This window comes from Talpa europaea, assembly GCF_964194135.1.
Source record: "Talpa europaea genome assembly, chromosome: 8".
Classification (NCBI taxonomy): domain Eukaryota; kingdom Metazoa; phylum Chordata; class Mammalia; order Eulipotyphla; family Talpidae; genus Talpa; species Talpa europaea.
Genome location: NC_140075.1, coordinates 49,389,260 through 49,407,540, shown reverse-complemented (window position 1 = coordinate 49,407,540; position 18,281 = coordinate 49,389,260). Strand labels below are relative to the sequence as shown.

Genomic DNA, 18,281 nt, shown 5'->3' with positions numbered 1-18,281 from the left:
GCTGTTCTATTATTCTCATTCTTTTACCCTAGGACCTACACTTATTAATATGCAGATATTAAGAACTCAGAACAGATCTGTAAATCTCTAATGAGCAAACAAATGAATGTATGAGTGAAAACCAGATTAAATACACTGTTTAAACAAGTCCTGATAACACAGCTTCCTGGAGTAGTTTTAAAAGAGCACTGGAACCATGGAGAGGTGGGGGGAGGGGATACTGGTCCTCACTTTTTTTTTTTTTAAAGATTTATTTATTTATTTATATAAGCACTGGGTACAGTGGTACACTCAGAAGCGCGGGAGGGTGAGAGAATTCACCAGAGCCAGAGCAGGGAGCAGAACAGGCAGACTGATGAAATACACTGCTGAGGGGAGCAGCGGGGGCAGCAGGAGAGTTCTGCGTACCATGTGGGACCCTCGCCTGTGGCTGGGGATCGAACCAGTGCTGCAGAGGCTGCAGGCAGCTTTGCAGCCCAGAGCTCAACCGCTGTGCCACTGGGGAGGCCCGGTCCTCATTTTTTAAATGTAGGTTCCAGAGTGAATATACCTGTGTAACACTGGTACATTTTATTTTTTCTTTAAGTCTCTCATTTATCTATTAAGTGGGCAAAATAACAATCCTCACATTAGGGAGCTATAGTAACATTATATAAATTACTATGTAATTTAAAATAATGTATCATTCTATAAGAGCTACTGATAGAACTGGTCTGCTGTAGTGTGGACATCAGAATTTTTATAAGTTCCCCAGGTGATTCTTATTTGCAGCCAAAATTGTAAGCTATTGCCTTAGACTCAAATGGTGATATTTGCTACCACTCAGTTGAAAAAGGCTTGTACCACATTTGTATGAAACAATATATAAGACCAGTATGTAATAGTTATAGCTTATGCTCTGAATAGCTCAGTGGTCCATAGGCATGGTTAAATGATTTCTCTCTTTTTTTTTTTTTTTTTGTGGGACCCTTGTTGGTGGCCGGGGATCGAACTGGCGCTGCAGAGGCTGCGGGCAGCCTTGCAACCCAGCGTTCAACCGCTGCACCACCAGAGGAGGCCCCTGATTTCTCTATAGTTGGCAACACAACATGAATAAGCAAAGCATGAAAGGTGTGGTAGGGAGAATCATATTCAGGGATGAAAGATTGAATGTTTTCCTCCTAATATCAAGAATAAGGTAAGGATGTCTATTCTCACACTTTTATGAATATTATACTGGAATTCCTTGCCAGTTCAATAAGGCAAGAAAAAGAAATAAATGACCATACAGATGGAAAGGTGAAAGTACAATAGTCTGTTCACATACAGCCTGAATGTCAATGTAAAAAATTCTATGGCATCTGTAAAAAAAAAAAAAAAACCTTCTAGAATTAGTGAGTTCAGCAGGGTCACAGGACATAAGGTCAATATACAATGATAAATTATGTGTATATAATAGTAATAAAAAATTAGGAATTGAAATCTCACTTATAACAGGATAAAACATTAAGAAATACTTAGGGTTAAATCTGACAAGAGATGGGCAAGACCTGAATGCTAGGAACTGTAAACATTTTGTTGAAAATATTAAAGAAGACCTAGGTAAATGGAGATTTATAGCAGCTCATGGATTAGAAGACTCTTAAAATATCAATTATCCCCAAACCTCCCTACCATCCCAATCAAAATTATAAGTGGTTTTTTTTTTCATTTTTTAAAAGAAACAGGCAAGATGATTCTAAAATGCAGATTCTAAATTAACAATCTAGTTTATTGCGGCACTATTTATAATAGGTAAGCTATGGAAACAACCCAAATGCCCAAAAACAGATAACTGGATCAAGAAGATGTGGTACATATACACAATGGAATATTACTCAGCAATCAAAAAAGATAAACACATGCCATTTGCAGCAACATGGTTGGAGTTGGAAGGGCTCCAACTCCATCATATAAGCCAGAAAGAAAAAGAAAAATACCGGATGGTCTCATTTATAGCAGGAATATAGAGGATCCAAATAAGGAAAAAAAACCTAATTATAATAAAGTAAAAATCAAAATCAACAGGCAACTATAAATCAGAGACATATTATGGGGAGGAGAAGGGAGGAGGATCAAAACAAGGGTGGGAAGAGCACAAGGGACCATGGTGATAGTTCACAGGTGAATGAGTAGTGGGAATTTTACGGGGACTATAACCAAGATGAAAATGCATACATTGTACAAAAATGAAAAATGATGTAAAAATATATAAAATAATTAAAAATAAAAAATTAATGATCTAGGGCCTCCCCTGGTGGCGCAGCTGTTGAGCGCTGGGCAGCCTCTGCAGTTCGTTCCCCGGCCGCCAGCGAGGGTCCCACCAAAAAAAAAAAAAAAAAAAAAAAAAAAAAGAAAGAAAATTAATGATCTAGAATAGCTAGAGCCATTGTGAAGAAGAACAAAGTTGATTTCAATACTCATTATAAAGTTGTAGTAGTAATAAAGATAATATTGGTACACAGACATAGATCATTAGAGCATAAGAGAAACCAAAACTAAATTCACACCTATGGTTAACTAGTTTTCAGTAAAAGTGCTAAGGAACCTTTAATTTAATGGGGACAGGATACTTTTTTCCATGAACGGTGCTAGACAATTGGAATTACATGTGAGGGAATGAAATTTGACCCTTTCCCCTTCCTATATGCATAAATTAACTAGAAGTAGAGTAAGCTAAATATAAGAAGTAGAGTACGCTAAATATAAGAATTAAGACTATATAGAAGAAAACTGGAAAATAAACTTAATAATCTTAGATCTGGTAAAGTGTCTTAAATAGAGAAAAGCATAAATTATAGTCTAAAACTTTAAAAAGCATACTTAAAAGTTTATGCTTTCGGACCTTTAAAAACATTATGCTAAGCGAAAGATACACACATACTCACACACACACACACCCCCCACCCCCACATATCATTTCATTTGTATGAAAAGTAGAGAGTAGGAAAATCTATATGTAGAGAGGAGGGATTAGAATTTACCTAGGGCTTAGAAGAAGGAGAGGCTGTTAAAGGACATGAACTTTCTTTTTAGCGGGGATGAACATTAACTAAAGGCATATTACTTGTATACTATGTACATATACATAGTAAAAAAACAGTGAATTATATACCTTACAAGGGTGAATTTTCCCATATGCCAATTATATCTCCACAAAGCTGTTAAAAAGAAGAGTATCCGGTGCGCAGTCCTCTCCTGCTGCGCCCACTGCTCCCCTGAGCAGTGTACTTCATCAGTCTGCCTCTTCTGCTTCCCACTCTGGCTCTGGTGGATTCTCTCACCCTCCCGCGCTTCTAACTGTACCCAGTGCTTGTATAAATAAATAAATAATCTTAAAAAAAATATTAAAAAAAAAAAAAAGAAGAGTATCGGGGCCTCCCAGGTGGCGCAGCGGTTGAGCGCTGGGTTGCAAAGCTGCCCGCAGCCTCTGCACCGCAGGTTCAATCCCCAGCCGGCAGCCTCTGCAGCACAGGTTCAATACCCAGCCGCCGGGCAAGGGTCCCACATGGCACGCAGACCTCTCCTGCCGCCCACTGCTCCCCTCAGCAGTATACTTCGGTCCTTCTGCCTGTTCTGCGCCCGCTCTGGCTCTGGTGAATTCTGTCACCCTCCCGTACTTCTGACTGTACCCAGTGCTTGTATAAATAAATAAATCTTAAAAAGAGAAGAGTATCTATTGGATATGCAAATGAAAAAATAACAGGAAGTTGGTGAAGAGCCATAAAACATGCCATCCCAAAATATATCTCTTTGGAACAGGGACTGTTTTACACAGATTATTTTGAGAAATGACAGACACAGGAGAAACTCTGAAAATAGAGTGGAAGCTACCCTTTTGAAAGGGAAATTTACATTTATAGAGGAACTCTCCAACTGTAAGAGAATGTTGATGTTAAATCACAGGAGATTACTATCAATAGAGAAGGCACTAAGTTGAAATCTCATAACAAAGTTTACCAAGCTTTTCCTGCTTTTACCACTCTTATAACTGGTCTCCCCTCACAACACTCACCTTTCTTTTCTTCAGCTGTTATTTAAATTGGTGGCTTAGGCCACATCAGGAAACTACTCATTTTTCCCTGCGATATTGCCTGTGTATCCAAGAATTTTGTTAATAAACTACTCTTTGTTTTTCTTGTAACAAAAACACAGGGTCTCAGGTAAGAACTCGGAACGTTAGAGGAAAAATTATTTCTCCTCTCCTATGCTGGGATATAATCCTAAAAATAATTTGATGACCTTTGCAAACAGAAACATTCATTTCATCCTAAATAACCTGTATTTGAAATATAAGATTTATTTTGGTTTTACTTTCATACTCTATCTACACATTAGTATTTTCTTAACCCTCTTCAGTGCTGTCATTTTTTAAATAATACACATTTATCTCCCTTTCTAGACATTGTTTTAAAAACACAAGTTCACCATGAAAGAAACCATATCCAGAAAATTTACCTGACAAAGAACCCCTATCTAAAAAAAATAAAGAATGCTAAAAGTTCAACAGCAGGAAGCCAAGAGCCCAATTTAAAAAGTAGGCAAAAGATCTAAATAGACACTTTATCAAAGAAGACATGCAGAAGGCAAACAGGTACAAAAGACTGACCATTCCAAGTGTCAACAGAGTTATGGAGCAATTGGATACTCTAAAGCATCAGAACTCCCTGAGGAAATGTAAAATAGCACAACAGCTTTAACAGTCTCGCTGTTTCATAAAATGTTAAAAACCTACTGGTCCTATGATTTAATATATTCCTAGATATTTATACAAGAGAAATGACTATTTAGAGACCAAAGAATTGTATAAAGAATGTTCTTAACAGTCTGATTTACAGCAATTAAAACCTAGAAACAAATTAAACATTTATCAACAAGTGAAAAACAACTTATGGCATATCCATATAATGGACTACTACTTAGAAATAAAAGGAGACAGATTACTGATACACATAACAACATGGACAGAATTGAAACTGAGTAAAAAAGGCAGGCAAGAAGTAAGTACATGCTACATGACTCCATTTATATAAAAGCTTAGACAATGCTAACAAATACATAATAACAAAAAGCAGATCAGTAGGTGGCTAGACATTCTGAGGAATTATGGATATATTAATAAGTTTGATTATGCTATTATTTTTACAGATGTATTCATGTCATTACTTAAACTGAATACTTGAAATATGCGTTTTTTACTGTACGTTAGTAATGCCTCAAAACAGCTAAAGTAAGTTAAGGGTGTGGTGGTGATGAGGTTTTTGGAGTGCCGGGTCCTTGGGTTCACTCTGGGAAAGGTTTCACCAGAGCTCCCGTTTCGGCAGCACGCGGCAAGTTTCTCCACGAGACAGAGACAGTAGTTATACTTAAAGAGCAGGTTTATTAGAAAAGTGATTGGACAGTAAAAGACACTTGCATAGACACAAGCGGGCAGGAAGAGCTGCCCCTTAGTGGGGGCAGCGTGAGGTTTTATCCTCTTCTTTTGGCGGGGAGGGGCTCATCTTTGCGAGTGATCAGATTGTTAGATTTTTGCCAATTTTGGACAGCTATGCAAAACCGTGAAGGGACCAGGGTGGGCCCAATCTCCAAATCTTTACCCTTAGGCCTGTGCTCCACTCCCCATAGCAGTCTGCTCCAGCTTGCGGTCTCAGGCCTTGTGATAGGACACTGGTGCTAAGGGTCATGACCTCTACATCTAGGTTAATGGTCACGTTATTTCCCTCTACCCCACCTCCTTGTGTGTCAGGTTCTGGTCTTGGGGCACCTCCTTTCTGGTCTTTCTGTTCTTGTCCTCCATCAGTTGCAGATTCACTTAAAGTGTTGAGATGAAAGACTTCTGTCTTTAAAAGAAGCGCCGTGATGGAGACAGAATCACTTAAATACTAAGAAATACTCAAGAAAGGGAAGTGCTTTTGGAAAAGCTCCCTATTTAGGGAAGGCAAGAGGAAAAGAGTTCTATCTTTACGCTGTCATTTGAAAAACATGATTTCTAACAGTAGGCAACAGACAACCAAATTTAAGTTCTGCTAGGCTATGCGAGGTTATAGTGCATCAAAGATGTTACAGTGGGTACATAAGACAACCCTGTCAGCACTTGGAATGCTGCAGAGGCGAAGTGGCTGCCTTCTGTCCTGTTACACAAATCCTGTATGAGGAAACAGCAAGAAACAAGTGCAGGAGGCCAACACCGGGTCACAGGGCACCCCTCTAGCTTCATTTAGCAGCTGCCAGGGCAGCAGGGAGATGGTGCTGCCCAATTAGATCCCACTGTTCGCTGAAAACTGAATTCCCAAAAGAAAAGGATTCCCCAAGCAGGGGTTCTTGATTTGCAGTTTTTGAATTCCAAAAGGAACCAGCAGGGCCACTGTGTTTGGGAATTCTCTTAACAGTTTAAGGAACATTTTGAGTTATTTGCTGATTTTATTTTCTCAAGGGGATCCAAGATCCACAAAGGATTAAGCATGCTAAAATTAGCACAGTTGTTTGTGCTTAGACAGAGGAGAAAGGAGAATAGGGCTACTAAGGGATACAAAGTTATTATTGATATATTGCAGAGGTTCTATACCTTTCAGTTAGAAATGTGTATTTTTCATATGTTTATGATCATTCCCTGGAAATGGAAGCTAAGTTTTCCTTCTATATTTTTATCATAAAATACCCTTGAAAGAGTATTTCTAATTTTCTAAGGAGACAAAAATAACTTCAACAAGTAAACAGAAGATGCTATATCATTCAGGTGGCTTTGGAGTCATCAGCACTTGTCAACACAAAGGGACAAAAACTTCCTTCTTGCAAAAGATGACACAAAGGCTTTATGTTTTACAAAACCAGTTTTAAGGTTATTTGGCTTTTCTTCCAATTAATGATTTAATTTTAGCATCAGCTATCTTCACAAGATTAAATCAAAAAAATCATGGAGACACAGTGACAATAATTGTAGAGAAAGATGAACAGAAACTCAAATGACAGGCTTTTAACAGATATACCAGCCACCCAAATTTGCAGCACATGAATTTTTTTTTAAAGATTTAAAAAAATTTTTTTTATTTTTTTATTTATACAAGCACTAGGTACAGTCAGAAGCGTGGGAGGGTGAGAGAATTCACCAGAGCCAGAGTGGGAACAGAACAGGCAGGCTGACGAAGTACACTGCTGAGAGGAGCAGCAGGTGCGGCAGGAGAGGTCTATCGAGCCATGGGGACCCTCACCCACAGCCAGGAATCTAACTGGTGCTGCAGAGGCTGCGGGCACCTTCGCAGCCCAGCACTCAACCGCTGTGCCACCAGGGGAGGCCTTGCAGCACATGAACTTTAAGAGCCCGGTTTCTCTAGTAAATACAACGAAGAATTCACAACAGAGAGCAAATCAACTAACGTGAACAGCATATCTTGCTGTGAAGTACTCTTGCCTGGACTCCAGAGGAGATAGGAGTGGAGAGGCCACACCTTTCTGAGAAATTCTAGCCCTCACAAACACCTCCCAAAAGTTTAATGTGATGTGGGGTCTCCTAGAGGCAAGTCTCCTTCTCCCTGTTTGGGAGAAAGCTGCGTGATGCCTAACATAGCAACTTAAGAGGCTGTAAAGCTAGGGTCTCCAATTATGTGGCCCAAGAATAGCTCCTATACCTTCTCTAATGTCCGCAGAGACCCAGGCACCCTCTGCCTCCTCTGGGAAGCCAACCATCCACCCACCTCCTTGGGAGAGGGCATGGAGATCAGAAGGGAGGAGCAGAGGTGGATACAGTGCTGGGTTCCTGGACAGTGGAAATGCTTTAAAATTGGCTTGGGACCCTGTGATCCTTCGGGAGAAACTTTTTCAGACAAAGGCTGACACCTGCCCTTCCTGAGGAAGGGAGACCTCCTCTTTATTTTATTTTTATTTATTTATTTATTTTTTAAAGATTTATTTATTTATTTGTTTGTTTATTTATTTATACAAGCACTGGATACAGTCAGAAGCGTGGGAGGGTGAGAGAATTCACCAGAGCCAGAGCGGGGAGCAGAGCAGGCAGAAGGACCGAAGTACACTGCTGAGGGGAGCAGCGGGCGGCAGGAGAGGTCTGTGCGCCATGTGGGACCCTCCTCTGGTGGCCGGGGAGCAGCCGGGGATCGAACCGGCGCCGCAGAGGCCGCGGGCAGCTTCGCAAGCCAGCGCTCAACCGCCGCGCCACCGGGGAGGCCCAGGGAGACCTCCTCTTTATTGGAGAATGAACTGCTCCCATGAACCTCTTGAGGGCAGACATCCAGTTTGTGGGTACATCAGAGATGCAGCTGGGCCTCTACACAGTGATATCATGTGAAATGTCACCAAGAGCAAGGGTGAAAGCACCAGCCTGAGGGTCTTATGTGTAGGCGCCTGGACCTATCAATGCAGCACAAGGTCATCAGTGCTACAGAGACACAGGTGTTAGAAAAATACGGAACTGGAAAAAGGGGTTCAATGAGGACCCTAGTGTACCTCCCTTTAAATAAATGAACAAAACAAAAACAAAAGTATGAGAGACAGAAAACAAGGATAAAGATGCTGGGAGGAAAGAACCCAGCTCTGGCCCCTCAAAGTCCTGCATCACTGCCTACTTAGAAATGGCGCCTTCCAGGTAGAGCTCAATGATGCACATGGCAAATGTGAGCTCAGCCATAAAGCCCTGGGGTTCTTAACATTCTCATTTCATTCTTTCTTTTTTAAGATTTATTTATTTATACAAGAACCAGGGTACAGGCCAGATGCGTGGGAGGATGAGAGGATTCACCAGAGACAGAGTGGGAAACAAAACAGGCAGACTGGCGAAATACACTGCTGAGGGGAGCAGTAGGCGAGACAGGAGAGGTCTGCCATGCCATGTGGGATTCTCGCCGGCTGGCCGGGATCGAACTCATGCTGCAGAGGCTGTGGACAGCTTCACAGTGAGGTGTTCAACTGCCAGTGCCACCAGGGAGGCCCTCATTTCATTCTTCATGAACTCCTGTTTAACAGCTGAGGACCCTGCACAATGCTCCAAGAGGGGTTTTCGCAAGGAAAGCCCAGAAGAGACAAGGGCTACGTGGCAACTTACATGGCATCGAGCTAGGATTTGAATTTGAGGTTTCTAAAACAAGGCTAATACTTTTTCCATTGTATTCTCCATTGCTGAGCTGTAACAAGGTTCCATGTGATTAAGAATATATTGCGCCATACAGAAAAGATGCCTTTTGAAAGCCTTGCTGGTTTTATTCTCTTTACTCTGAAATTCCTGGAGGCAGGCTCACAGACTGAACACTTTATAGCTGGTTGGGCCGGCGAGGCTCTTGCTGTGAGTGCTGACTGGCCAAGATGTTTCTTCTTGGCGTACACACTAGACACTGGTTTCTACTCACCAGGGTTCAGACTTTGGGAGCCAGTGCTAGTGGCCCCAAACTGGTTACCTTCTCAAAGGACATACTTTTGCACTGACCACAGTTTTGGGTGAAGAATAAAAAAAAGGAAACCTTAAAAGACCTAAAATGCTTAACATCAGAAAGTAATTTAAGGAGAAAGCAGTGACATGCTAGAAGGAGCACAGAGGTTGGAATAAGAATTGGGATTTGGTCCCAGGCCTGTCACCAGTAGCTGGGTGAACGCACCCAAGGGGCCAAACTTCTCTGGCTGTTGGACCACTCCTCTGCCCTGTTAGCCTTGCATGCCCTGTGCAACATAAGAAAACTTTCAATGCCCAGCAAGTCCAAGGCTTGATAATCTGTCACACATGTGTCATATATGTAAAGTGCTCTATTAGAGCTCTCTCTCTCTCTCTCTTTCTTTGGTTTGAGAAGGAGCAGGGGCAGTTATATTCTGGGAGACATCATCAATTCTCTTCTGGGGGTATCCCGGACTCCTGAATAAACTCTTTGAGGGTTTGTTCCAACTTCTTACAGTTCTAATATGGTTCCTAGGATTAGACAGGGGCAGACACACATAGACTACAGTTCCTGGTTCCCACAATTGGCTCTTAGAATATGGGGGGAGCCAAGGCACATGGTCATGAACACCTTATCCCTCACCAGTGTCCTCTGTGTCAGCCTTAACCCAACTCCAGGCTGGGGGAAGGTCATCAGAGGAAGGGAAAGGTTGTTCTCAATGTGATCCAAGCCATTCATTCAAGGGCTGGAGGACGTTACTAGGGCTACTAGTAGGCCACCTGTAGTGCTGGTGACCTTTCCCCCTACTAGTGACAAAGGCCAGTGTGACTCTTTCAGGAGCATTCTTTGTCCTGGAAGGATGGATTGGGGCTCTGCTAATAGGACATCCTGATTTATTTTTAGTGGTGGCACTGTCTGTTCTACCTGCTTAGTCCCTCACTCTGCCTGCCCTTCTTCCATGCTAGTTTTGCCTCTTAGTTGCAAAGGGAGAGTGGGTTCTTCTGCATTCTCACTGTAACTTCCTGTAGAGTACACCTGAATGTCAGTGTGCTGCGGCAGCTCAGTCCATCCTGGCCTCACAAGGGACCCTGGACAATGCTCCAAGAGGGGTTTTCCCAAGGAAAGAAGGGTCTGTATCCAAATTAGCTTTCTGAGCCCCACTGCCCCTCCTCACCACCAAGACGTGCTCAAGAAGGTCCAGGTAGCCAAGGGTGCACTCCGTTCCATACCGCAAGGCTCTGGTGCGCACCTCCTCGCTGACATCAGGGTGGAAAGATGCTTGCTGGAAAGAGAAAGGAATAATGATTTGTTAAAATAGGCTGGTGGGGGTGAGAGAGGTAAGGTGGTGTTCACCTGCTGGATCCAGCAGCCCTGGATCCAGTCCCCAAATCTGGAACTCCCTCTGTTTTATCCCTGGTGACTTCCCTGAGAAACCTCCCCTGAGGCCCTGTGTAGAAGAGTTGGTCTGCTCCATGCTTTCCTGCTAGTTTTTCCTGCCCGTGTCGATAGCATTCTCTGACCACAGTTTGTGTTTCGCTTTTTTCAGAGGCTTTGGGACCTGACACACTGAATCTTGTTCCTCTGTCTTTCCTTTCTTTCCCCTGCCCCTCCACCTTCCATTGAAATGTAAGAAATTCCACATACACTGTAAAGTCCAGCAAAGACTCATGATCTTGCACAGAAGACATACTGCCCCAGGGTCAGCCTGCTCTCTTTAGCAACATGAGGACTCCTGCAGCCACCTCTCTGTTCACAGGCTCATCATGCCCAGGTCCTTGCCCCATGGCCTGACCATACAGCAGCCACAGGAGTCTCCAGACCAGGGACTTAGGTCCTGGGAAACTTCAGATAGCGAGCTCCCAAGTGGCCCTCAGAGGCGCATAAATCACTCATTTCACATTCTACACGTCAAGATAAGTAACCCAGAACATATGGTTAACAGAGCATCTTGTGCTTTTTTCTTGTACTTGTAACCTGCCAACATGAATTATCATTTCAGATGACACACCCACTCACAGGGGTTGTCACTTTAAATTACAAAATGCCCAGTTACATTTGAATCCTAGATAAACATGAAATTTTCTTTTGTAAAAGCGTGGGATACTTTATTTTTATTTGCTCAATCTGGCAACCCTATTCATTTAGGCTTTCTTCCTTTTATCATCCCACTTAAGAAAGAACTTGAGGAGGCTTATAAGAATACACAAAGTAGAAAACTGCAAATAAATCACAAATCAGGACAAATACAAATCACAGGTTAGAATAATAGGAGTTCAAGGTAGAAGGAGAATCCTGGATACCCTTCATGAATGCAGCCTTCTATTCAAGCTCCTCTCCCTGGACGAGGGTGATGGTGGGAACAGCTGTGGGTATGCCCCTAAGCTGTACCCCAGGAATGGGGATAATTCAAGTAGCCAGCACATATTACTTATGAGTCTGCTTTTCTTTATCTGGGACTAAGGGGCCTCAGGTAAGAACTGGGTGGCCCTGCGTCTGGTTGAATGAGACAGCACCATGGGAGGATATGGGCTATGTTGCTACTCAGTGCCACCTCTACTTGGTGGCCTAAAAGGCCCTCATTTAGAGTTGTGCGGAGCGGAGGGTGAGGGGTTCTGGTCTGCTGCTGGTGCCTCCGTGACTTGGTGCCCCTTTGGCAGAACAATCACTCTGAGGATATCATACTTTTTGATCCCCTAGTTCTACTTCTGAAAGTCTTATCTAAGAAAATAATCCAAAGCACAGAAAAAAACAGATCTACCCAAAGATGCCCACCACAGCCATGTTTATGCTAAAAAAATACAGACAATCTAACTATCTGACAGTAGGGAAGATATTATATTTATTAATATTTTGTGGTCATTAAGAAGTCTGTTATAATGACACATGAGAACTCAGAACAGCCCCCAAACTATTAATTCTATTAGTTGATAGAAGATTGTGTCTAATACAAACATATGTACATGAAAGGAAGAACAGGAAAAATGGTGTAAGAACTTAGGGCATAGAGAAGTCCTTGTCTCCATCTGACAAATCAGTGATAAAACAAGCACTATCTACCTCCCTCAGCCCCAAAGGCACTGCTTGAATATGACAGCTTGGCCTTCTGCTTGGCATATCAAAGTTCTTGCTTTTATTTATCTGATTTTGTTAATTAAAAAAAATTTTTTTATTGAAGTAGCATTGGTTTATAACATTATGTGTTTCAGTTATACAGCGTGATAATTTGACATCTGCATAAGGGTCCCTTCTTAATCCACCACTCAGATGCCTGGGATTCTACAGTCTCACTGCTCATCCTTTCTGGCAACATGCCTTGATTCCTGTGGACAAAGGAATGGGGAATACAGGAGACCAAAGGAAACACAAGCATGAGTGAATGTGCTGAGTGTGTCCTAACAGGAGTCTTAGTGCTCTGCATGTATACTTGTCATCCAGTCTGGCTCTGGCCTGGGAAGCTCTGGCTGCTATGTTGTCCTACAAAATGAGATCCATGAGCAAGACTGCAGAGAGGAGCCAGGGATGTATAAATGGAATCTGTATGTTGATCCTTAACCTCCTCCCTTGAAAACAGCAGAATGTGGGTTAAGAGACTTGAAAATCTGAGCTGCCTTCCATTTCCAGCTTAATCAGCATCCTTTTTAGTTTAATTTCTCCTTTTCATATTTTCAACATGGAGACAAAAATACCTGACATTCATTAATTGCAGTGACCCTGGGCATTATAACTGGGGAGGCCACGAGCAGCCAAACAGACTGGTTGTGAGGTCAGAAGACCCAGCCTTAGTCCTGGCTCTCATAACATATATTTGTGTGAACTTACCCTCTCCAAGCCTGTTTCATCATATATCAGTTAGGATAATACCCCTGGCCTACCAACTAACGTCAAATGACAGACTATATGTGGCAGGCTTTGCAAAACTATAAGGTGCCCTGCATGTCACACATACCACGATGGCTTTCAGGCTGAACCTTGCTAGGTAAATACTATTTTCTGAGATTGTGACCCTTTGGGAGTGGTTGCTTCTGCTGGTAGATTCCATTAAATGCATCAAAATGGCAAATACTCGTGGCCTCAGGATAAGAATCTATACCTGGCCCAGCACACATGTTACTTCATGACAGCGGCCCCCCCATACCACCCTGCTACCCTCTCCTGGTTCCCACCCCCACACTCAATTACACCCAAGAAACTAGTACATATAGAGCCATCTTCACACCAGGCCCTGCATATACATTCTTGCAGCCTGGCTGCCTGGCCCTCCTGTTACCCACTTACCTCCAACTCATCCTACTCCCTGAGGAAACTCTGAGAAGCCATCAGCAGAACCTAGCACCAGCTGCTCCACTCATATCACCACAAAGAATGGTCCTGTTCCCTCACACCCCAGGTTGTAATAGCCAGTTTTCAACTTCTGTGGTTATATTCCCACTTGCTCACCACAGCAGAGGTTAGGGAGGCAGGTCATCCATCAATCACTGGGCAGAAGTCAGAATTCCTGGGGCAAGGTTGACCCTAACAGGGGTCAGGACTAGAGTAGGGTTGCTCAGCTGGATGTGGGGGATGGAAGAGTCTTAATGCTCATTCCTCTGAATAGATAAAAAAGAAAGTAAAAGTGATCGAGTTCAGGTCTCCACAGCCCCCTTGTCAGCAGGTTCAGGGCTGCTCAGGGCAGCTGCCACGGTTGTATATGCTTCCAAGGTTCAGAAGCATTTCTCCAAGATGTCTGGCACAGAGAGTAAAAGGGCAGTCTCCCAAAGCTCTGTTCCTCTCACTTCCTCACTTCCTGTTACAGCAACATGTCCTGGCACAGAGTGGTGGCCTATGGAGGCAGGAAGTGTGCTGGCGGAAGAGCAGTGCCCTTTACATTTGGAAGATCTACAACAAAATGCCCCAGTGCCTCCTTACTGCTGAGACAGTGGACTCCAGTACACTCCCTGAGAAGGTGTCCCTCCTATTAAGGAAAACCTTGAAGGAAAAGTGGGAGGGTTGTCAGCAGGCTGGTTGTCTTCTCGCAAACACAAAACTACCCTGAAGTGTCACTCCCATGGGCGGATGTGCACAGCCTTCAGCGTGCATTTTATTACAAAGTTTAAGGTAATAGCTGCTCCTGTCTACACATCCTAGTCCCTCCCTGGCTCCAGATGAAGCCAAATAACACCAGTGTGAGAGATCACTGTCCATGTATCCAGATCAATGCCAAGTCAAGCAATGTCAAGTACTTTTGGCATTTTCCTTTACCTTGCAAGCTGTCAACATATCTGCCACAGCTTTCCGGCTCAGATTGGCGGTGGCAATCACATCCTCCTGTCTACATGAGTTCCCAGCTGCCACAGCTTTGGCTGTTGCCATGGTGATGCCTTTCGTCATCCTTATTGATTCTTCAGGTGATGATGTCTTCTCAGGTACCTCTTTTGACTGGAACACCTGGAAGTTAGAAATAGAAGAGCTGAAAAATATCAAAAAGGGAAGGACAAAATAATTTATTCTTTTTTGACCAGGCTGCAGCTCCATGCCTGAAAACTCAGCCAGCAATGGAAAGAAACTATCAAATGGCAGGAAATTAGAAATTTGAGATAGTTATATCATTCTTGCTTTCAAAATCCTATCTTGGGTAAGTCTTGCACACCTGTACTCAGTGTTCATGGAAACAAAATGGGGAGGGAGACAAAGCCACAGCCTTAACCTTAAGTTCACCGCAGAAACTGATAGTATTTATCAATCATCCATCCCAGGAAGATTTTGTGTGACTTCCCAGTTCTCTTGCGCCCTCCTTGCTGGTGCTTCAGCTATTCCAGAAACTCCACAGTCCCACTGATGGTTCTGGGGCAGGACTGACCAAAACACTTCACTCAATTCACCTCTCTCTCTTTTAAAGGAGGTGTGGTGCTGGGGGAATGAAGAATTCAGTTTCTTCTATTCTAGCCTGTCTTACAAATAAAACTGCATAATTATGTGGGGGTGTTCATGTCAAGTGCACCACAGTGACACTTTCAATTATTTAGACCACACATACTCTCTTTAGAGAAAGTGAGATAAATTCACCAGGATAAGAGAACATCCTACTGTAAGTTCTACCTATTGGTCTAGCTAGCTAGCTCTGCTTCAAGTGCAGTCTGTCTCGTCTAACTTTTTTTTTTTAATAATAAATTTTATTTTTATATTCCCCATACAATTGCAACCCCCCCTTTCTGATCCCAATCCCTCCCCTCCTGCCCCCCACCCCCCCAAAAGTGTCTCTGTTTCATAGTTTTTTGTTGATTCTGATTTTCACTTTCTTATAGTTATTCCAAAGGACACAGAAACATCGTCTAACTTTTATACCCACACCTGTCAGCACATGTGTCTAGACTTTTGGAGGAAACTCTCAGTCTCTGCAGGTACCTGTATATTTCAGTGTCTCCTCTATGTGAGAAGCGAGCCTAACATCAACCAAGTTTGGATTTATTAAAGACAGAACAAGACAACCAAGGCTCCATCATCAAAACTCAACAGAACTGCTCACTTCTGTTAACCCTCAGAGGCTTGTGGCCTTCCCAGGTATCTCTCCAAAGATGCAAAGCAGCTGGCACTGAAGGAATGCCCCCCAGTCTATCCTTCAAAACAAGTGCAATTTGTGATCAGGCCTCCAATTAAAAGAAACCTCAGTTTCAGCTTATTTCTGTTTCTAGAGATTAGGAACAGTTAGTTCACAGTCATCACAGGATCAGAAGAGTAGATAATACCCACATCCAGCAATACCAGACATCCTCACTCTACCTACTGGCACAAGGCAAGAAAGGACAGGGTTAATTTCCCCCAGATCCGACACCTCAAACAGGAGAAAGCTGAATTTTAAAGGAAAGTGTCTCCTGTAAATGCATCCAGGTTTTTCTAACCCCAGACTCCAAAATTTACAAAGTACAGCAGTGTGAATTGTAGCTGACAAAACAGGAACCAAGGGGCCTGTGTGTGGCTATACAGCAAAACACTAATTTGTAGGTGAGTACAAACAGCCAAAACTACTTTTTCTTTTGCCAGTGATCTTCAGTAATGCTTTGGTTTTGCGTTCCCATTTTAGTAGAATTAAACCTGAATAGTTCTAACTGATACATTTCAATTAATTCCTCAATTATAATTACAAATTGATCTTAGCCAAACTCAGGAAGTCAGTTACACATGGGCTATTAATTCTACAAAGCTATCAGCAGGCAGGGGAGAGCACTTGCCCTGTTCAGGTGCTCCAGGTAAAACCAGTGCCATGCTGAACAACTCAAAGAAGGCTGTGCTAAGGTCAGCTGTGGAACACTGTGCCTGAGGTTGGTGGCTGCTGGCTCCTTACCGTGAGCTCCTGCTTCATGTACTCGATGGTGGCCTCAAGTGCCCGTGTGCCCCGGGTGGCCTCGTCCTCTACTGCCTTCACAGTCTTGAGGAGGGAGGTGACATTGGTCACCATTACCTGCATAGGAAGGAGGCTAATATGAGATCTGATCCCTACGCCTTTAGCACTGAATCTAGTACCAAAAAACCATCTATCCTTAAGAAAGGAGCTCAGATGTGTGCTCTCCCATTATTCTTCATTCTTTTAAAAAAAAATTTATCAAACATTTTTATTTTGTTACATCATTGTTCATTTTTGTACAGTATTTGATTTCTCCTCTCAGGTGTGGTCCTCATCAGTCTCCCAACACTACATCACCCATGAACTGTCAAAATACAGAATGTTTCATGAATTTCTCATATTGCTCTAATTTTAGTATATGTGTTGCTGAAGTGAGCATGCTCCCATTATTCTTGTGTGCTTCTCATCCAGCACTCCCTCAATATGCCCTTCCCCCCTAGCTTGGACTCCACTCTACCTTGGCAGCCCCCTTGAGCTGGTACATGGAGGGGTCATCAGCTGGCTTGCTGGCAGCTCCCTTGGTAGCACCAATGAGATCTGAAAGAGCCTTGGCCACATCTTTGATGGCGTTGATCAACACCACCTAAAAGATAGCAAGAGCCCAAGTGAGTGGTCACCTGCTGGCTCCATGAAAAGCCTTTAGCCTGAGAGTAGGTTGGGAGCATGCAGGGGGAAGGACTTTAAGGCAGTGCTTCTGAGGCCTGCAGCACAGCAGAATCCCTGGGAACAACTGCTGAGATTGTGATACAGGAATCTGGGTGAAGATCCAGCACCCAGACTTTGAGAAGCTTCCCTGGGGGCACCGATGCTTCAGAGACAGGGTACATATAGGATGTTCAAACACGTCCTTGCTGGCAGCTAGCTGAGAGGCAACACTACTCATGTGTGCCCTGAACTCGTGACCAAAACCACGAATGTGCAAGCCTATGTGGGTGGGCTACCACAGAGGCCTTGCAGGCTGGGGTTGAGGCTTGCACATTCATGGTTTTGGTCATGAGTTCAGGACACGTGGCGCAGAGGGTTGAGCACAGCGCTGTGAAGCTGTCTGCAGCTTCTGCAGCACAGGCTCAATTGCCAGCTGGCCAGGGAGATACCCACATGGTGTGGCAGACCTCTCCTGCCTCGCCTGCTGCTCCCCTCAGCAGCATCTTCAGTCCGCCTGCCTGTTCTGCTTCCCATTCTGTCTCTGGTGAATTCTCTCACTCTCCGGCATCTCTGGCCTGTACCCCAGTTCTTGTATAAATAAAATAAATCTTAAAAAAAAAAGAATTTTCTGACTCACTCAATATGCTGCAGGCACACGGGTCTTCCCTTCCTCACCAATGGAAATCCCAACTCATTCCTACCTCAGGGCCTCTGCTCTGACTGTTCTGCCTGGAACCTGGCTCTTCCCACCACTGGGCTCAGCTCACACATGTCCTCAAAGACCTCTCTCACCCTCCCACCCCCAATACTGGAATTATATTAGCCTTCCCTGTTTTATCTGTAACACTGACCAGTATGTGAGATTG

General features: G+C 43.4%; 1 protein-coding gene across 3 annotated transcripts in view; it reads right to left on the bottom strand.

Annotated features, from left to right (window-relative positions):
* TLN2 (talin 2) overlaps positions 1–18,281 on the bottom strand; it is a gene marked incomplete at both ends in the record, with an annotated part of 183,432 nt that overhangs the window by 21,374 nt on the left and 143,777 nt on the right. For all 3 annotated transcript variants that reach the window (XM_084240393.1, XM_084240394.1, XM_084240395.1), the window contains 4 exons: positions 10,567–10,674; positions 14,631–14,816; positions 16,711–16,827; positions 17,228–17,353. In XM_084240393.1, the coding sequence (XP_084096519.1) occupies positions 10,567–10,674; positions 14,631–14,816; positions 16,711–16,827; positions 17,228–17,353 (537 nt within the window). The remainder of the gene's footprint in view (positions 1–10,566; positions 10,675–14,630; positions 14,817–16,710; positions 16,828–17,227; positions 17,354–18,281) is intronic.